The 19,787-nt window shown below is 47.1% G+C and overlaps 2 protein-coding genes across 14 annotated transcripts in view; one reads left to right on the top strand and one right to left on the bottom strand.

Moving 5' to 3' along the window:
• The window catches only part of MICAL2 (microtubule associated monooxygenase, calponin and LIM domain containing 2), a 142,490-nt gene that overhangs the window by 18,920 nt on the left and 103,783 nt on the right, over nucleotides 1-19,787 (top strand). For all 13 annotated transcript variants that reach the window (XR_005217438.1, XR_005217437.1, XR_005217439.1 and 10 more), the window contains one exon: nucleotides 8,420-8,491. The gene's annotated coding sequence lies outside the window, so the exon portion shown is untranslated. The remainder of the gene's footprint in view (nucleotides 1-8,419; nucleotides 8,492-19,787) is intronic.
• LOC119536966 (60S ribosomal protein L23a-like) lies at nucleotides 416-1,221 on the bottom strand. Its single transcript, XM_037839613.1, has 2 exons — nucleotides 1,198-1,221; nucleotides 416-760 (listed from the first exon to the last, which is right to left on the bottom strand). Exons 1-2 carry the CDS (start codon nucleotides 1,219-1,221, stop codon nucleotides 416-418), a joined length of 369 nt encoding a protein of 122 aa, XP_037695541.1.

The following is a 19,787-nucleotide window of genomic DNA, read 5'->3' as shown; positions in this document are numbered from 1 at the left end:
TGAATGTTTATTGAGGAAGTACCTACAGTGTCCCAGCAGTTGTGAGGAATATGAAGTCCAGTAGACAAGGTCCCTGCCATGGGGAGCTCATGTTCCTGATTATTACCCTGTGTTGTATGCAGTTCTCCGTCTTTGATGGGGGTGGGCAGGTGATCCTTGAGTGCATATGACAGCATTTCAGATTCCTGGCATCTCCTGGCTTGGGCTAGAATTTGGACCTTACAGGTTGGCACAGCAGCGCACTGTGCTAGCTGGGAGTTGGTGTAAAACCTCATGTTCAGAGTTGGGTTTTGAGCTTGCTGTGGAAAGGGAAGAGGTCATTGGGCTTTAAATTCATGGTTCTTGATACCTCCACTGATTTTTTTTTTTTAATGGTCAAAAAACTTATATTTAGAATTTGCCAGCTGGACTCAGTTTAGATGATCCCAATTTTGTTGGCAACATCCAAAGCATCATATTCAGGAGCCAGTCGTACATATGCCTTCTTCTCTCCATCAGGCCTGATCAGGGTGTTGACCTTTGCCATGTCAATGTCATAGAGCTTCTTCACAGCCTGTCTGATCTGGTGCTTGATGGCCTTGACATCCACAATGAACACAAGTGTGCTGTTGTCTTCAGTCTTCTTCATGGCTGACTCAGTGGTCAGGGGGAACTTGATGATGGCATAGTGGTCCAGCTTGTTTCTCCTGGAGGTGCTCTTCCGAGGATATTTGGGCTGTCTTCTGAGACGCAGCGTATGTATATCTTCTTTTTCTTGTGACTTTGGACGCCTTTCAGTACCGCCTTCTTGGCTTTCAGGGCCTTTGCTTCGGCTTCGGTTTTGGGAGGGGCAGGGGCTTCCTTCTTCACTTTCTGCACCATCTTCGTGAAAAGCCTCCACTGATTATTGTGTGATTGGAGGAGCTGCTGCAGAAGCATCCCTGGGGTGTGGGTGAAAAATTGCACCCCCTTTCCCCCAGGAAATGGTTCAGACTGCCCTTCCCTCTCTAGGCCAATCTCCCCTTCTCCTTTTCTCCAGCCTGGCCAGTCTCCTGTTCTGTTCTCTGCCCACCTACCTAAGTCATCTATGCTCCCAGGTCTTTGCTTTGGTTCTTCCTGTTGCAGGCTTTTCCTTCTCTTTTGCTTTTCTCCATCCTCATTCTCTGAGGCCTAGATTCAGCCTTGCCTATTTCAGAAAGACTTTCTAAATGCTCTCACCTCGAACTCCTCTTCTTTCTCCATATGCCTCTTAGATGGAGAGCCAGCAGCCCTCAGCATTTCTGCATTTCCTGGGAGTTTTTTCTGCCCTTCCCTCTCTAAGGCCAGTCTCTGCATCTTAGAGAAAAGGCAGATAGTGTGTATTGAGCACCCAGCATGTACCAGACTGGAGAGCAGAGGCTAGGACTTCAGAGTTGGACTGGCCTGGGTTTATGTTCTAGCACTGTTTCTTATTAGCTGTGCAACTTTGGGTAGGTGCTTTGATTGCTCTGAGTCTTGGTTTCATCATCTGAAATTGAGGATGTGGTACCCACCTCATAGGGAAGTTGTAAGGATTGGACGGAATAAACCATGCAGAGCACTTAGTGCCCAGTTCTTGGCTCATGGGAAATGGCTCACATGTGGCAGCTCTTATTATTCTTGGACACGTATTATCTTATTTAATTCTCACCCTAGCTTTTTAAGATAGACATCATCCCTCAAAGAGAGGACATGGACCTTGGAGTCAAAATGCCTTGCCCAAATCTCACAACTTTCAAGCAGCAATTCTGGATTTCAAGCCTAGGTACTGACTGATTCTGAGGCAGCGCTCCTCCTTCTACTACCGTACTGCCCAAGTCTGGGCCCCTGTTTCCTGTGCCTTTTTGCATTCTTCACAGTCCCAGCCAGGGCTCTCAGTCACAGCTTATTGAATGATCTTCCCTGTCTGGTTCAAGGGGAGCCAAGTTGGGGTGGGGGTGGGGGCAGGAAATAGGCCCCCTTGAGCATTCCCTCCCCTTTCAGATTTCTGGTTTGTCCAACTTGCACACGGATCCCTGCCAGTGGTCTGCATACTGCCCCCACCCCAGGCAGAGCTGTGCCATGTGGTGCCACATCTCTCTAGACAGGGAGGACTGCAACCAAGTCATGCCCTAAGGGAAAGTCTGCCGGTTCCCTTTTATTTTTTAAATAGCAGAGAATGAAGCTGTACAAAGAAAAGGAAAAGTAAGGGAAACACCTGCCTGGATAATCCCCTGTGACTAGAGCTGCCACTGCCAGACCCTGGCTGCTGGAAAACAAAGAGAAGAGCTGTGGTTTGGCCGTGCGGTGGTGGGGGGCAATGTGAAGTGTGTGTTCCATCCCAGAACATCCCACACCCCAGGAACAGCCTGTGCCCTCCCAAGGGCTGCTCTTCTTGACATCATTGTGGACAGCAAGATTTTCATCTCGTAAGAGATAATGGTTTCCAGTTTAATTTTCCAGAGTCTCATTTTGTACCTGCTGGTGTTGTGTCTGGCTCTTCCCTACCCACTGGTTATGTAGGTCAGGCTTGTGCAGACCTTGGTGTCGGGACCGTGGAAGAAGGCGGTGGTGTGTATTCATTTATGGGTCCGCCCCATGGCTATTGCTGCAGGAGGGATGGGAGGCTGGGAGGCTGGGAAGTGTTTTGTATCTTAGATTTTATTATCAGGCCAGGAATTTCACCATCCTCACCCCCACTCCCCCTCCCCAGTTTCTCTAAAACTCTTTAGAAATGCATCTGAAGGTGGAGCTTCTTTTCCTTGTGGGAATTAGAGGGTAATTTTGGAATCCTGGAGCTATGGGCCTAGACCATTTTTTGCTGTCCCAGGAGATGGCAAGAAAATGAGACACAATGAAGATAATATTGTTTAGCATAGTGTCAAGTATTGTATTCTTAACTATTAAGTCAGAATTTCTTGGAAGAGGTGACCGAATGTGATATTTTGGGGGTGGGGAACCCAAAAAACAAAATCCTACACAGATACACCCTGGCTAAATGCTACTGGGAAATGTCATCTTATTAAAACCTTACCGGAACTCTGAGATTAAAAAGAAAAAAAAAAAAACTGAGCCCTATTTTTACACATGAGGAAACTAAAGTCCAGAGAAAGAAACTTGCCCAGGAATGCACTCAGGGGGTCCAAAGATGCTGCCTCTCCCATCTGAGCCCTTATGGTGGCCCCCTCCTATTTGAGGCTGTCTCTGGGTGTAGGGGTGTGCAGGACAAAATTGAGGACTGAATTGTTGATGGAGGGCACAGAAGATCATCACCTTCACCCTTTGCAGGCCTCAGCACAGGTGTCAGTGGCAGGAGGCCTCAGACTTAGAGTTCTGAGTGTGCTGAGGAGCACCTCAGGCAGACCGGGCATCGGGCACTAGTGACATGACCTTGCACGGGTGGTATAACCTTGAACTAGCAGTGTGACCTTGGTGAATTAGTTACTGAAACTCTCTGAGCCTCAGATTCCTCAACAGACAAATGGAATGGATGATCATCCAGCTCCGATGGTTGTGTTGAAGGTTAGGTTAGATTATGCAGGTGAAAGTCTGAGCCACAGTGCTTGGCCATTATGTGCTCAAACAAGATCATCTCCTTTATCTTAGCTTTCCTCTCCCAACTCTCCCCTATTTCCTCCTCATAAAGAATTGTTTTACGTAGCTGCCTAGTGTTTTTCCTACACCACTTTGAAGTCAAGGATAATTGGCTCCAGTTTTGTCATTTCTTTTCTTCCCCTTTCCTAATGCACATGGCAGAGGAGTCCAGGTCTGAAGCTGGTTTCTCTGCACTGTTCACGTTTTTAATTTCAGCATCTTCCTCTACCAGGAAGAGCATCGGTCCGGGGTCTTGCAGGGGTCTCCTCTCACTTCACTTTGTAGAGATGCCTTGCTGCACATGTGCTGAAGGATCCAGCCCCAGGAGGGAAGCAGATAACCTCCAGCATCCCTGGACCGGCATTCCCTGCTCTGTGGGCCAAGGCTGCAGCCAGCTCCCGGCTGACCCCACCCAGCCCTCCACCTGCCTGAGAGGACCAGTTCTTCCCTAGGATTTTTCAGACTGGAACTTGGTCCAGCTTGGAGCATGTGCATACTCTGTGTACCAGTGAGTGTGAGCAAAGAGGAAAGATACGTATTTTGAGTCCCATGCTCAAATTTTTTAATTGGAGAATGAGACACAAAGGTAGAATCTATTAAAAGAAGAAAGGGAAGAAGAATACTAGTAATTTTAATAATTGAGACTGACACTAACTCACCCTTATTGAGTGCTTACTTTGTGCTGATACAGTTCTGAGCTCTACCTGCACAACTCATTTAATTTGCACAATCAGTCCTATGAGAGCAGATACAATTATTATCCCCATTTTTTATATCACAAACTGAGGCACAGAGAGGTTAAGCAGGTTGCTTCAAATCATATAACTAGTTAGTAGGAGAGCTAGGATAGAACCCAAGCAGAGGGCTTCAGGGACTGTGCTCTTAACCACCCTTCTAGTGCAGGTAAATCCAAGTACTTACTCTGATCTACACACTGGGCTAAGGACAGCATGAGCTCATTTATCTTCAGAACAGCCCTATGAACTAGGTACTAACATTATGACAATGGGGAGAATTATCCCCATTGTCAGATAAGAGACTGAGGTTTGCAGAGATTATGTTACTTGCCCAGGGCCACCCAACTAGTAAGAGACAGGGCCATTTGGAACCTAGGTTTGCCTGATTTTAGGACCTGAGCTCTTAGCCATCTCACTGTGTAGCCTTTGATTTAGACACTTTTCTTGGTTTATCGGGTGCTCCTGTGATGCTTAGGGTGAAGAGCTGACCTGGCTCAGCTTCCCAAGCCTTTGTCCACTGTCCTGGGCCTGGCACATGGATACCTCCACTTGGTACATGTTGCTGGGTTTGTGGTTCTGAGCTGGTGAGGGTATATCTCACTCCAGCTCACACCAAATCATTTTTTCTTTAAATTCAGTTTTATTGAAATATATTCACATAACCATAAAGTCATCCATGGTATACAATCAACTGTTCACAGTACAATCATATAGTTATGCATTCATCATCACAATCTATTTCTGAACACTTTCCCTACATCAGAAAGAATCAGAATAAGAACAAAAAATAAAAGTAAAAAAAAGAACACCCAAACCATGCCCCCCATCCCACCCCATTTGTCATTTAGTTTTTATCCCCATTTCTCCACCCATCCATCCATACACTAGATAAAGGGAATGTGATCCACAAGGTTCTCACAATCACACTGTCACCCCTTATAATCTACATTATTATATGATCGTCTTCAGGAGTCCAGACTACTGGGTTGGAGTTTGGTAGTTTCAGGTATTTACTTCTAGCCATTCCAATACATTAAAACCTAAGAGGTGTTCTCTGTATAGTGCATAAGAGTGTCCACAGAGTGACCTCTCGACTCCATCTGAAATCTCCCAGCCACCAAAACTACTTTGTCTCATTTTGCATCCCCCTTTTGGTCAAGAAGATACCCTCAATCCCATGACCCTGGGTCCAGATTCATCCCCAGGAGTCATATCCTGCGTTGCCAGGGAGATTTATACCCCTGAGAGTCAGGTCCCACGTAGCGGGGACGACAGTGAGTTCACCCGCCGAGGTGGCTCAGTTAGAGAGAGAGAGGTCCACATCTGAGCAACAAAGAGGCACTCAGGGGAAGACTCTTAGGCACAATTATATGCAAGTTTAGCCTCTCCTTTGGAGTAACGAGCTTCACAAGGGCAAGTCCCATGATCAAAGGGTGATTTGAGGGCTCTGCACATCAAACCACCAGTCCCAGTGTTTGTTACAGCATCAACACCAGTCCAGGTGAGGAAGTCCAACACATCCACACCTTCCCCCAGATCCTCGGGGCAGTTGGGGGCGGGGGGGGGCTGTAAATATATTTTTTATTCTCTGCCCAAATTACCGTGGGATGTGTCACTATTTCACTCTAACCTATACCAACCCACCGTGCCCCACTTCCTATTCAAAGTTCCATGCAATCATATACCAAATCATTTTTGAAAAGTGTTTAGTGCATCTAAGTTCTGAATTTATTCATTTATTTATTCAACAAATATCAAATGTCTGCTGGGTGCCAGGCCCTGTTCCAAGTGCTTGGGATCCCTCTGTGGGGGTCACTACCTCTGTGGAGCTGGGCTTGGAGAGCATCAAAGAGGAAGGAACCTCTAAGTTCCTCTTTCCTGGGACCCTCGGGCCTCTCACTTCCCTCAGACTACACGAGGCCTCTAAACACTCACAGGAAACCTTTCCTCTGCCACCCACGTCAGGCCACAGGGGACCAAAGACCTTGTGCTTCTTCATTCTGATTGACAAAAAGGGGGGATATTATGTCATTAGGTAGGGAGTAAGCATGGGTGTGGACTCAGGCCGGCTCATCCATGAGTCCCAAGGCTGCTGTGATGGGTGCTGATCGAGACTCTGGGCAAGGTATGTGGCTATGCCGTGCCTCACTGCCTCAGTTTCCTCCTGTGTAACGTGGGGACTGTACTGCCTGCCTCACGGGGTTGCTGGGAGGGTTAGCTGAAGTAGTGTGTGCACAGGTTCACCCCTCTCCTTCCTTTTAACAACTGACTAGTTCTATAGGTGTCTTCCAAAGTTAGAGTCCATGGAAGGGGGTAACTCAAAGGGATCCTTGGTGAGGACATCACTGGTTAGGCCAAGCTCCTCATGTTACAGGGGAGGAAACTGAGACTGTTTTCAGGGAGAGGAGGTGCTGGAGCCTAGAACCTTCTTGATCTGTTACAGAGAGCTCTAAGCATGCTTGGCTGTTTGCCAGTCAGAAGGTATGACTTGGTCTTTTGAGGGGCTGGGTCACAGTGTGTCCAGGCTTCTGTAGGTATCTGACTGATGGTCAACCCTTGTGGAATGGTCTGGTAACTCCCATCTCCATCTCACTATGATGACACCCCAAGCTGAACCTTAAAGAGCCCCCTGTTTCCCTACTGCTGGTCTCAGTTATATCCCAGGGTGCATAGGGATCTCTGTTCCTGAGACCCAGGGAGTGTGAGAGGAGGCCCCTGGTTTCTTAAAACCTGTGGAATTCTGCACCAGGGTGTCCAGCTCCCCCACCTACTGCACCCAGATGCCTTCCCTTGAGAAGCAGGGGGTGGCTAGGCTCTGAATTTGGACTTGAGGCAGCCACGGCTCAGGCTCACAGAGTGTGGCCGAGGTGGGCCAGCCTGTTTGTCAGCTGGCCCAGGCCCAGTGGGGCATGGACTCCCTAATGATGATGATGGGGATGACTTCAGCTTCTGCCCAGGTGGCTGCCCTCAGGAGCTCACCAGGTAACTCACCAAGTGGGCAGGCCCATCACAGCTGCACTAGGTGTTGGCGTCCAGGGCACCTGTCACTTCAGTTTGGTGGGAAAGACCCTGAGTGCTGGGTCAGCCAGGCCTGGGGTTGAATCCCCCCATGCAGTGACATGTGGGCAAGTGCCTTCTGCTCCCCAAGCTTCTGTTTCCTCTTGTGTGAGGAGTCACTGAGATACAGTAGGTCAAGTCTATAACAGTGCTGATTCCATTGTCAGCCCTCAGTGCATAGTAGGTTGTCACCTATCAATACTCTGAGAATTGTTGAATATATAGTCCCATCTCCTGGGTACTCTCAGCTAGCTTTCTGTGTACTAAAGAGAATATGCCAGTGTGTCTATGTAGACAGGTGGCCTTCTGTTCTGGCGAGCAATGTGTGTGTTCCTCCCTGCAGACATGGGGAGTGCCTCTTCTGGATTTTAGTTGTCATATCTTTGTTAGTTTTGTCCTCTTGAGGCTACCTCTTAAAAATTTGGACCTTTAAGAAAGGGAGTGGTCACAAATGTTGTGTAACACTGGGATCCATTTTCCAAACAGGTGTAGAGGCATTTTCTACAAAAGCAGTAGGATGTAGCCAAGTAATTTGGGTAGTCACTGGAAGCTAACTTAATAATTTGTCCAGGAAACTTGGCCATGGCCACTTTTATAATTTCCTAGTTTATTTAGCATTTTGGACCTTTCTACCTTGGAAAATATGACAAATTTCACCTTGGTGGCTCATTAAAAAATTGTCACATTTTATGTCAACTTGGTTTGCTTTCATTATTTCTTGATTATGGCATTTTCTCTTTTTACTGAAGCAGCTAATAAAGTGTTTTTTTCCATCTTACTCTCTTAGCAAAGTCTTTTTGTGGAGATGTGATAAGCCCTTAGGGGGCCCAGACAATGGCAGACGATTAGAATTTGTTTAGCAGCCCTCTGTTCCTTTTTTCACATGTAAAACTTGTTGGGCATAGAGAGAAATTCTCTGTCCATTTCTTCTTGCTGGGTAAAGTGTCACTAATGGGCAAACTACACAGCATGTGCAGCCTCTTGGAGGGAAAAAGATGTGAGGCTGTAAGATATGATAATGTAACGCATTCATTATTGGGCTTTTGTTTTTAAAGGAACATGGCAACCTGTGCCTGACTCCGTCCTGCAAGGAGGTGATTTCAGCCTTCGCAATGCCTATGAAGCACGTGAGTAACTCACAGAGGTGGATCTCTTTTATTCCGCTGAGTAGTTCTTGAGGGGCTAGTTTCAGCCTTAGAAAAGTATAGGGGCACTCTTTCTTCAAACCCAAGGGGATGTGACCCCATTTGCAGAAACTATCACTGGTGAAAGCGTTGGTTTCCCTCCTCAGTCCTCTGGGCTTTGTCTGTGACTTCTGAGGTGGTACAGCTTTTCCATGCTGTAAGAGGAGAGAGAGCAAGGGAGGGATTGAGACTGAGTATTATTTTGAAAGGTGAAAAATCCTCTCTCTCTTCTACCCCTAAGCAAGGCCAGCAGCTCAGCTGTCCTGACCTCAGTCCCACCTCTGATGATTTGTACCAAGACAAGAATCTGGCCAGGTGATTACTGGAGGGAGGGAATTCAGAGCATCACACAGCATTTGTCTGAAGTTTCAAAATGTGATTGTAGCATCTTTATTTGCTTGGGGTCCATATTGAGGAGAACAAACCTGTTTAAGTCATTCTGTAGATTTAGCAGGTCATCAGAGGCTTAGGTCTAAAAGGTTTGGTGTTGGCAAAAACCAGTAACACACCCCCATAGCTGCCCTTGTGCACTATTGTACCAGCCTTCCCACTGTTCTCCTCAGCTCTGCTCTCCATCCCCTCTCCTCTGTCCTCTACATTGCTGCAGAGAGACCTTTCTCAGATGCATGTTTGACCTGTCACTCTGCTGTTGGCATTCAAGGCCACCTCCAGTCTCAGCTCCACCTCATTTGCCAGCCTTGTTTTTGGCCTCTCCTCTCTGCTGGCTCCAGTTCCCACAATTCCTGGAACAGCTTGCCAGGCTGGAACACACTGTTTTCTCTGAGAAGCTTCCCTTACTTCCCCAGGCAAAGTTGGCGGCCCCTACTGTGCATTCCCATAGCACTTTGTCAATACCTCAAATGCACCATGGGCTGCAGTTAAGGTTTGTTCACTTGTCTGTCTCACCCACCAGCTGTAGGAGCCTTAAGGCCAAGGAGCCGTTCTCTCACCTTCCTGTCTGAGCCGGCAGCCCCCTCCCAGCCAGCGCTGCACCGGTCATGTCACCAGGGGTCAATAGCTGTTTGTTGGCTGAAGGAGTCTAGCCCCAAGGTTTGTCCAGGGCTTTCCTATTCATGTTGTGTCACAAGCAGTTTCTCATGGGAGCCTGGCACCCTGGGGGAGGTAACTGTGTTATCCTCTCTTATCTTAGAAACATCAAGACTAAGGTCTGAGCAGTCGGATAACTTTGCCCCAGGTTGTAGGCTAATAAGGACCAAGACTCATGTCTTCTGTAATGCCCAACTTTATAATTAGAGGGGACCCAAGAGATTATTTAGAGTAAACCTCTCATTACTAGATAGGGAATTTGAGGCCTGGCCAGAAGATGCTTTCTCAAGGTTACATAACTCACTGGTGTCAAACTCAGAATTAGAATGCAGGCCCTTGATGCCAGTCTAATATTATTTCCACTCCTTCTCCCTCTTTCTTTGCCTCCCTCCTGTATACAGAATTCAGAGAACAATTTGGGTTGATAAATTTGCCGTTGCAGGAGGGTGAAAATTTATGGAATGCCCTGAGCTGGAGGGCATAGGGAGATGAATACAACCAGCCCTAAATCCAGGAGCTTCCCAGCGGATGTGAGACTTGGACAGGACCTCGAAGGAGGAGGGTGGGAGAGGGGAGAGCATCAGGGCCCAATCTAAGAGGCTGGGGAGGGAGCAGAGGCCCTGCCAGAGGGGCAGCAGAGGAGGGGCAGCAGACCAGTGTGTCTGGACACCTTGAGGCTGGCCTGGTGGGCACTGAGGACACACGGGGAGATGAGCTGGAGTCAGAGGAGTCCATGTTGACAGTCCAAGCAGCATGAAGAGCAGGGGTTGAATGGACCGAGGGGTAAGCCGCCCAGTAGTAATAATTCTTAGTGTCAGGTGAGGGACCCGGGCAAGGAGGTCCTGATGAGCCAGCCAGTCTGCTATGATCTGAGAATTCCTCCCCTTTACTGGAGAAACAGAATGCAGAGTACGTCCACAAAGCTGGGCCGGGCAGTCAACAGTGAATTCCATCATTGTCTGAAATGCGTGTGGGGAGGGAAGTGTATGTATTTCTGGCTGGCACATTCCTGTTGTGCTCAAATGACTTTTTTGTTTTGTTTTGTTTCTGATTGGCCACACATCTTTCCCCACTTAGAATCTTGGTCCCTCCTGAGTTATTCATTCAGTCAAGGCTTGACACAGGGCCAGGTGGGCCCACACCTCTCACTCTTTCGATTTCACGATTTCACTCCATCCCTCCCTGCAGTTTCTTGGGCACACAGTCTGGGATTCGGGGATTGACCTCTGGCTCCATCTCCATTGGCAGGTTGAAACATACGATTTGCCTAAATTACAGAGAATGTGTTGTTTGCCAAATGGGTACCTTGAATTATTTTCCAAAACATTACCAGAGTATAAACTTCTCTAGGGCAGGGAAAGTGTGTCATGTTATTTCATTAGTGTTTATACCTCACATTTACATTGCATTTTACATTTTACAAAGATCATTTGATCTTCATAATAAGGCAGGTGGATTTACCCCCATTTTACAGATAAGAAATGTGGCTTGACAAGCTCTAACCTGCCCAAGGTAAAGTAGCTATTTAAGGGTTGAGCTGGGACACAGCTCAGGCCTCCTATTTATAAATTCCATGATCTCAAAGCTTCAACCACATGTAAATTCCCTGCAGTGCCTAGGACATAAGAGTAACTCAATAAATATTTGTTGAATGAGTGAATTTTGGCTTTTTTTTTTTTTTTTCCCCTGCTCTTAACCATAAACAGCTCTTCTTTGGCAGTGAAGGGAACAGTACCCTGTGAAGTATTTGAATTTCTTGCTATGATAAGGAACTGGTGAGTTCTCTTTTCACCCAGCCTCACTTATGGGAACTGGGTCATGCACACTAAATAATTAATTCCCTGAATCTTTTACTCAGAGCTTCCTCCCCTTGATACTGGGGTGATGTGTCAAACGTTGATCTTTGAAAGGTCCCTGGCAGAGACAGATCCTTTTGTTTGCCGTCATAAACTTTTAAATTACCCGTTTAATTGCTCGTACATAATACCCTTGACCTAAACAGATCAGACTTCCCCTTGGTTAATTTGCTCTCCTCCTACCACTCTTCACCACCCATCAATCCACCCGTCAACCTTGTCTAAACCCAGGAAGGAAGGAGGGATAGTTGTGGGTTGTCTTAGACATTTAGGGTTCTGTAGGGGTAGGGAGGCCTACTTTTACCCTGTCAGTGACCTCTGAACTCCTTATGATTTTGTGGCCAAGGCCCGGACAATGAACAAGGAAACAATGTCAGGTTGGGAAGAGACACAGCAGGGAGAAGAGGCAGTTAGCAAAATATCTGCTGGGGCACTTTCTCCCGAAGTGGCCCTTGGGTCATGTTTCCTAAGAGTCTGCAGGGGACCCAACAGGCCTCATTGGAGTAACCTAATTAGAATCTTAGTCAACAGAGTGGGGGGTGACGGTTAGTAGAAAAGTGGGTTCTGTTCTTGGCCATTTCACAGATTAGCTGTGTGACCTTGGATCAGTCACACAACTTCATCAGCCTTTGGATTTCTTATTAAGGAAATAAGTGAGGTGTGGAGGGCTGGGCAACATTTTAAGGGAGCCTCCTAGACTGCTGTGGTTCTCGGTGCTCATTCCATCCAGGAGATGAGTAACGTCTTCCCTTCCAGGCTGCCTCCCCCTTCCCTGGCCTGTAAGCACTTTTCTCCTGACCTTTGTACCTTTGCCGCCACTCCTAGCTCCACCCTGAGATACGCCAGAACACAGATAAGAACTGCCTGATGCTGCCTCAGTGCCCTGCCAGGCAGCATGGAAAAAAAAACACCGGGCTTTATGTAACTAGGTTGGTCTAGATAGGGGCATGCAGGATAGTATTGAAGGGGAGTGAGAAAAACCCTAGAGTGAAAAGAAATCAACCCACGTAATTAAGAATTGTTGGGATATCCAAACTCTTGATGCCCCAAGGTACCTGGACTCTGTATAGTTGTTTGACCAGAGGGTAGGAAGTATGTTCTTGAGAATAGGGTCCCAAGTTTAACCTTTTCTTCCCTGGCCAAGCTTTGTGGTTAGTGGTGACTGGGCACTTTGGGGCTCTGGAGCAGTAAAAGTTGTAACATTGGTTGACATCTGCTCAGTGCTAAGAGATACCTCAGGCAGACAACTAATGAGAAAAGGGTGAGGGGTTCAGGAAGGTGACTTTGCCTCTAGGATTTACAATCTTAGAGTGTTAAAGCTGGAAAGAACTTGCAGATCATCTAATCCAGTGCTCCCAATTTTGGGCTGAATAAACTGAGGCCCAGAAACATGGCTTAACCAAATTCATAAAGCAAGCTAGTGGTAGAATTGAGATGGCAGCCAAGCCTCCTGACATCCAATCAAGTCATTCTTTCCTCAGCGCCATGTTGCCTTCCCAAGTGAATTCAGCCACTACGCCTCTTCCACTTCTGTCTTTGACCCTGAGCTTGAATGTCTGAGGTGTTAGCAGGACCCCACTGCTTCCACCTCGCTGTTTATCGAGGCCTAATAAATCATCATGGAGCTGCTGAGGCTTCTTGTGTGTAGGCTGTTTGACTTGTATGTAGTGACTTAACACTGTTGAGTCAGCGTTATTCTGCTTTATGGTGTGTCTTAGGGTGAAAGATTAATTTATGACAGGAAATAAAGAATGTGATGACCCAGCTTCTGTAGGCAGTGGCCTCTTGTGGGTTTGTCATTAAGATAAAAACCTCATGGGCTTGTTGGCTAAGCAGGCCTTGTTCTGAGATCCTCCAGCTAAGGACATGGAATGAGCACAGCCTCTGCTGCCCTTTGGTCTCAGGAAGGGCTCTTTGGGTTAGAGGCTGGCCACACTGTCACTATGTTGATGGCATATAAACCAGAGGGGAAGACGCTGGCTTTTTCCTGTAGGACTCCAGTGGGTACTGAACTCAACATTTCCTGTTGAGGAAAGGGAAGGAAATGTATCTTGAGATCTTTCTGTGGGGAAGGCACTGGGTTTACATACATTTCCTTGTATGCTGCCCTGTGAGATGTGGTCATGGCTGTTTGTTGTCTTGAGGAGAGAATCGAGGCAGAGACAGGTTAATTAACTTGCCCACCTCCCACAAGGGTTAGGGCTCAAAGCAAGCTGCCTGACTCCAAGGCCCTTCCTCGTTCTGCATTTCCCATGGCCTCGGGAAGGGAGGGCTGGGACTAAATGGGCCCGGGCATTGATTGAAGCATCAGCATTTATTACGGGACTTCTGACTGCCAGGCCATGGCCTTGGTTTTGGGGATGCAAAGGTGAGTGAGATCTAGTCCCTTCACTCCCAGGAGCTGGTGGCGAGACAGACAAGTACAGTCACAGCCACTGCTCTAAGCATTATCTAGAGGGATGCACCAAGTGCTCTGGAGCACCAAGAAGGGAGCAGTGCTCTAGGAACGACTGCCCAAAGGACTTGGGTGTTGAAGGATGAATAGGAGTCTGCAAAGCAGAGAAGGAGGTAGAGGGTTTTCTAGGTAAAAGGTGTGATGGTATGACAGGGCTTAAGTATTTGGAAATAAGAAGGAGTTATGTGCATGCTTTCTTTTTAAGATGAAGGTGGAGGGAGTGGAGATATTCTCAGTCCAAAGATAAGCTGGAGCGGTTTGGAATTAGGCTGTGAAGGGCCTTGTAAGACTCTTGTTACTTATGCAATCAATTAGTTGAAAGAATCATCAATGATTCTGATTCTTCAGATATGAATGCTCCAAGCATCTGAAGTATCCTCCGTGGAAATGTGTGTGGGGCTCATTTTTAGAGTATTTGTGTCATTTTCTATGTTTTCTTTCTCACACACCAGTGGAGGTGATTTTTGATGGAGCAAACAAAATGGGTAGGATGGGCCATGCTGATAGTTCATAGTTCAGATGTCTCAAATTCTTCTCACCAAATAAGCCGATAGCAAACACCCGTAAGAGTTTGTGTGCAGACTATCTCTCCAGGGGCTGTTTTGCATTCCAGGCAGGGCCGCATAATTCTGCGGGAGCTGGGAGTGTGGGATGAGAAGGCTACTCAAAAACAAAACCAACAAAAATATAAAGCTGTTTTTCAGGATGATATATTTTGCAAGGCAAAATGTATTAAAGAAGTAGATTATTTGCCAGGAGGGTGAATTCCTTGGGGCTTTGTAGTCAGAAATTCTTAAATATCAGGTCTTCAGGGTGGAAAGAATAATGGTGACCAGAGAAAGCCCTCCAGGAACTGTTGCCCCCTTTAATGAACACCTTGCTGAGTTCTGCCCCCAGGAAATCAATTTTGGAAGCTGAGCCTTGAGCCTGATCTGTCCCCAGGGCAGAGGAGTGAAGGAACATAAACCAGAGGGTGATTTTGGAGTCAAGGGCTGATTGGTCCTTCATCACAGTCCATCTTCTGTAGCCCCTGGGTTTAACTACATCCATTTTGGGCCATTTGCTACTTACTTAAGTGAGCATGTTTTCCAACCCAGCTCAGCCCCAAGACTAAAGAACATGCCAGGCACAGAGTTAAATATGAGTTTAGTGGGACTTACGAACAGGAGAGATGGCTCTTCTTGGTGGCGGCCGGCTGAGAAAAGATGGAAGTTAGCACCCTGCAAAGAGCGAGAGGTGCCAGGGGTGGTTTATAAGGGTTAAGACAAGGATATTCCATAGAGTGTGAGAACAGAGTTTCAGCAGGGTCTTGTGACACTGGGGTGTGGAGATTTGTTATCAACAGTGATTAGGGGAGGGGAGTTTCAGTGCTTTATTTACCATATATTATTTCTTCCCTTGGGGAGGTTTGATGACTTTTAACCTTTGTCCCAGTCAGGTAGGTGGTTATGTGTAATAACTCACTTTCACTATGGAGGGGAGAGGGCCCGGGCCTGGGTCCCTATAGCATGTTTTTCGGAGCATAAACCCAAGTACCAAGAGAAGCATCTAGCATCTTCATTAGCCAGTGTAAATTTATTACGCTGGGACTGTGGAAGGCTGTCTCCCTAACCACCAGGGAAGATTCACCGGCTCCATCAGACCTCCTGAGGTCCTCTCCCCAGGCTGCTGTGTGTTGGGGGTTGGGACCAGTGAGGGGCCCAGTTGACCCACTGAATAGCAAAGGCACTCACTGGGTCCTGAAACGCTTGTCACAGCATTTCTGAGCTCGTAGGAGCTTGGCCTCTAGGTGCTACTTGGAGAGTCAGGCATCCTTCCGCTCAGGCCTCTGCTGTCCTCCTACTCCATGTACGTACCTGTGTTGTTCTTAGGTGCGGCCTCATCTCCCTTACCAACTAGACAAATGTTACAGAACTTTAAATCCCCAAAGTCGTATGCCCAGACCTTAAAGGTGAATACAACTTGTCAAGCCAGTAATCTCCTCAGAAGTTAGCTCAGCACTTGAGTGCATTTTAGTGACCAGTTCTACCCTATTTTATCAGAGAGGCCTTTCTGTATTTGCTGTCTGGAACTTTACTTGTTTTTTTTAGATCTTTGGGAAAAGAGTTTCCAAGAGACTTGAGTTCCTCTGAACAGTAAGGGAGTGGGCCCAAAAGGGTCTTTATCTCTCACTTCTGCTCAGACATCTGTAATACCTCCTGGTAGCTGTATATTTTACATGGACAGGGAGACCCTTCTGGGCTGCATCCTAATGAAGTGAAGAAATGCTTTCTCAGAGCTCTTTGACCCCATAGGTTTCTGGTCTGCTCACTCTCCCTGAGGACTGTTAAGCTGTGTTCATTTAGCACATTGCCTGACACATAGTAGTCAGTGTCTGATGAATGAATATATGAATGAATGAGTAACCCACAAATAAATCCTTCCATTTTCCATCAGCAGCAAAAAGGAGGTGACCAGGTCTCAGACTGAGTTGCCTGTGTGCTGTCCTGGATCCAGTAACAGGTCAGAAAATACCTCTTAGGTTCTTGGCACAAAGCAGTTACCAGATGAAGATATCTCCCAGGACTTAAGACAAAACAAACAACAATGACAACAACAACAAATCATTGGGAAGGCAGGCCCTGGAGAAAGTTGGGGTAGAGTCCATTCTCCTGGCCATCTCTGCTTGCCCAGCTCACCCCACTGGGCTGAGTGTCCTGTGCCTGGACGTGTCTCCCAAGAACCTCTTGATGGGTGTCCTTGCTTTGGTTAGGCTGCTTCTCTGAAGCATAGGGGATTTTACATTTCAATCACAGATCCTGGCCTCCCAAGTGTGTTGACATGTCAGTAGGCTTTGAACAGCCAACTAGCTTCACTGACTCAGGCAGGGCTCACCTGTCCATGCAGGTGCACACACCTGCTCATAAAGGCCGAATGCAGTTTACAGGCCTTTACTCATAGATGGGGTGAAGGGTGTGGACAGCTGGGTGGCTGGCTGGGTGGATGGCTTAATGGAAGGAATAGGCAGACATCTACCCCTCCCCTGCCCTGGGCACATCTACACAAAGGCCAACAGATTACCAGATCCAGGGAAATATTATTACATTATTAATAATATTAATAACAACATAAACAACAAAGCCTGTGTAGTTGTATGCGAGGACATTAATCTTGAAATTAAAGAGCTGTAATGCAATTAAAAATGTTATGAGTCTTTAACTTGAACTCTGAAGGTGGTACAATGTAAGTAGTTCCATCCCTCCTGAAATAGATTTTTACTGGTAAACATTTATTCATTCAACAAACACATACTGACTACCTTCTGGGAGCAGGCATCACACTGGTACTGAAATTACAAAGATAAAAATGGGTAGACAACTCATTAATGGATGAATTAGTTGTAAAGGGACATAGTACAAAGAGTTGAATGCTAAATATTGAGTGCCAATTGTGTACCCAGAACGAAGGTGGGCACTCTGGGAAATCGAAAAGGAACAAACAAACAAACAAAAACTTCCTTAAGAAGTTTTAAAATTAGTTGTCCAGAGAAGATTAAGGCACAAGAGATTTCATAGGTTCAAGGCTAACAAAGTGCCAAATGGCATGGATGCCTGTATTATATCCTGTATTATAACTGGTTGTCTCCCCTAACAATTTTTTAGGAGATGGGGAGATAGTATCTTGTTCACCTTGTGTTCACAGTTTTGCCTATAGCAAGGCCCTGAGCAGAAAGTAGGTTTTCAGTAAATGGAATGAATGGAATTGTATGTAGTGTAAATGAGTGGTTCCCAAACCTGGTTGATCAACACAAAATGTTGGAGAGTTAAAAACATTTTTCCCCTTGGGCCACAGGCTGCAGGGATTGTATTTGGGAATGGATCCCAGAAGCTGTATTTTTTGACAGGTACTGGTGCATCTGCTGTAGAGCCAGTTTTGGTGACCCCTTGCACAGACTGCAGGTATAAGAAGAACGCACAAGAAAGAAAGGTTGGTAAGAGCTAGAGAAGCTTTTGCACTTGAAAACTCCAGCGCATTCCTTAAGATCCAACTCTGATAATACTTCGAGGCTGTCAGTCACTCCATTTCTGCATCTGTTTCCACAGATCTTGGGACCTATCTGGACTGCAGCTCTTAACAATAACTGTTAGTATGAGTTTGATTCCTTGACTAGCCTGTGAGGTTTCTATGGGGGATGCGCATAGTAGGTCTTCAATCAGTAATGTGGAACCCAGTTGTGCTTCGGAGGATGAATAAGGTCTGAACAGGGGTGGAGAAGTGAGACAGAGACCGGAAGTGGAGCACTGGAGAGGCCGGCCCGTCTGAGGCAGCCACAGGGTGAGCTCTAATACCTTTGGGAATTGAGTCTAGCAAGGAGGAGGCTCTCTGCAGATGGGAGGGGGAAGCCTGAGGAGTCCAGTGGGGGCATTTGGACGTGTACAGTGGGGTGTAGGGGGCACTGAGGGCTTTGTGAACAGGAGGTAGGTGGTGCCTGCGAGATGGGAAGGGGGAAGAGAGAAGCAGAGACTGGTTAGGAGGCTTATATGGTAATTCAGGTCAGAGCTGACGAGGCCCTGAACAAAGTTAGAGGCAAAGGGCAATCGCAATTCACGCTCCCACATGTCCTGAATTTTGTGCAATGGTCTTGATTTTATTTTCTCCACAAGAAGTTGTTACTGAGCATCTCCCAAGTGCCAGAGGCAAAGTAGTCAGGCCCTGGGACATGTAGCCTCTAGTATCAGAGAGCTCACAGTTTGGTGAGGCAGGTAGACCCACAAACAGATCAACTGATAGAACATAGGAAGCTGAAATACAAACCTCCATCGAGTACAGTGTGGGAAAATGTGGGCAAAAGCTTCAAAGAAGTCCATGCAGCTAAGAAAATGGGCTGGCCAGGCATCATTGCATTGAATCCTCAAATAATCTGATGAGGTCAGAACTATTATTACCCCTAGTTTATGGATGAGGAAACTGAGGTTCAAAGAAGTTAGGTAACTCATCCAAGCTTACACATCTAGTAAGTAGTGGGTCAGGGTTTGCCTCCGGTCTGTCTGACTCCAGAGTCCAAACTCATATCCACTCCATTCTGCTGCCTTTGACGTTTCAGCCAGCTCTAAAAATGAATGGGCTTTTGCCAAGGAACAGTCTGGAAGGGCATTCCAGACAGAGGGACCAGCATAACCCAAGGCATAGAAATGGGGGCATGAAAGAGTTTGGTTTTTCAGGGAACACAGGTGGCTCAGTGAGTCCAGAGTACGAGGGGTCAGGGGATGCGATGATGGGGAAGCTGGGGAGTCCGGCAAGGGGCTAGATGGTGAAGGTCTTTTTGTTTTGTTCTACTGAGGTGTTTGGACTTCACCTGAAGATTGTGAGGGAGCTGCTGAAGGATTTTAAACGGGAACGGGACCTGATGAAGTGTGCATTTTTGATATAAAGCCTCTCTGGCAGTAGTTCGAGGAATAGGTTGATGGATTGGAGGGAGGTGAATCTGGAGGTAGGAAAGGTGGTTATGAGGAGGTTCTGAGGTCCAGGTGAAGGTAGGTGGAGAGCTGTATGGAGGCAGCCAGCTGAGGAAGGACAGCAGGCAGTGAGGAAGGATGGCAGGGCTGCTGAGGAGGCAGGGCCTGGTGACCGGGCAGCTGTGTGAGATGAGGGAAGGGGACAGAGAAGGTCAACTGCAAGGCTTTGGCTGGAGGGTCAGGGTGCAGATGGTGTTGTTCACTTAGGCTGGGGCTGAGGAAGTGACACCAGAAGGATGAGAGGGAAGTGGACAGCGTGTTGAGAGTCAGGGGGAAATTTCTAATAGGCAGTTGACATATAGGCCTGGGATGCAGCGGGAAGTCTGCAATGGAGGGTTAGTTTGGTGAGTCATCAGGATGCAGCTATTTGCTGAGCCGTGGGAGTG

The sequence above is a fragment of the Choloepus didactylus genome, chromosome 6, assembly GCF_015220235.1.
Source record: "Choloepus didactylus isolate mChoDid1 chromosome 6, mChoDid1.pri, whole genome shotgun sequence".
NCBI lineage: Eukaryota > Metazoa > Chordata > Mammalia > Pilosa > Megalonychidae > Choloepus > Choloepus didactylus.
Note: the sequence above shows the minus strand (reverse complement) of the source record. Positions and strands in the feature narration are given on the sequence as shown.

Coding starts and splice junctions, on each gene's coding strand:
- LOC119536966 (XM_037839613.1), bottom strand. CDS start 1,221: ATGGAGAAAGAAGAGGAGTTCGAG. Junction 761..1,197: donor AGAAAGAAGAGGAGTTCGAG/GTGAGAGCATTT, acceptor AGGCGTCCAAAG/TCACAAGAAAAAGAAGATAT.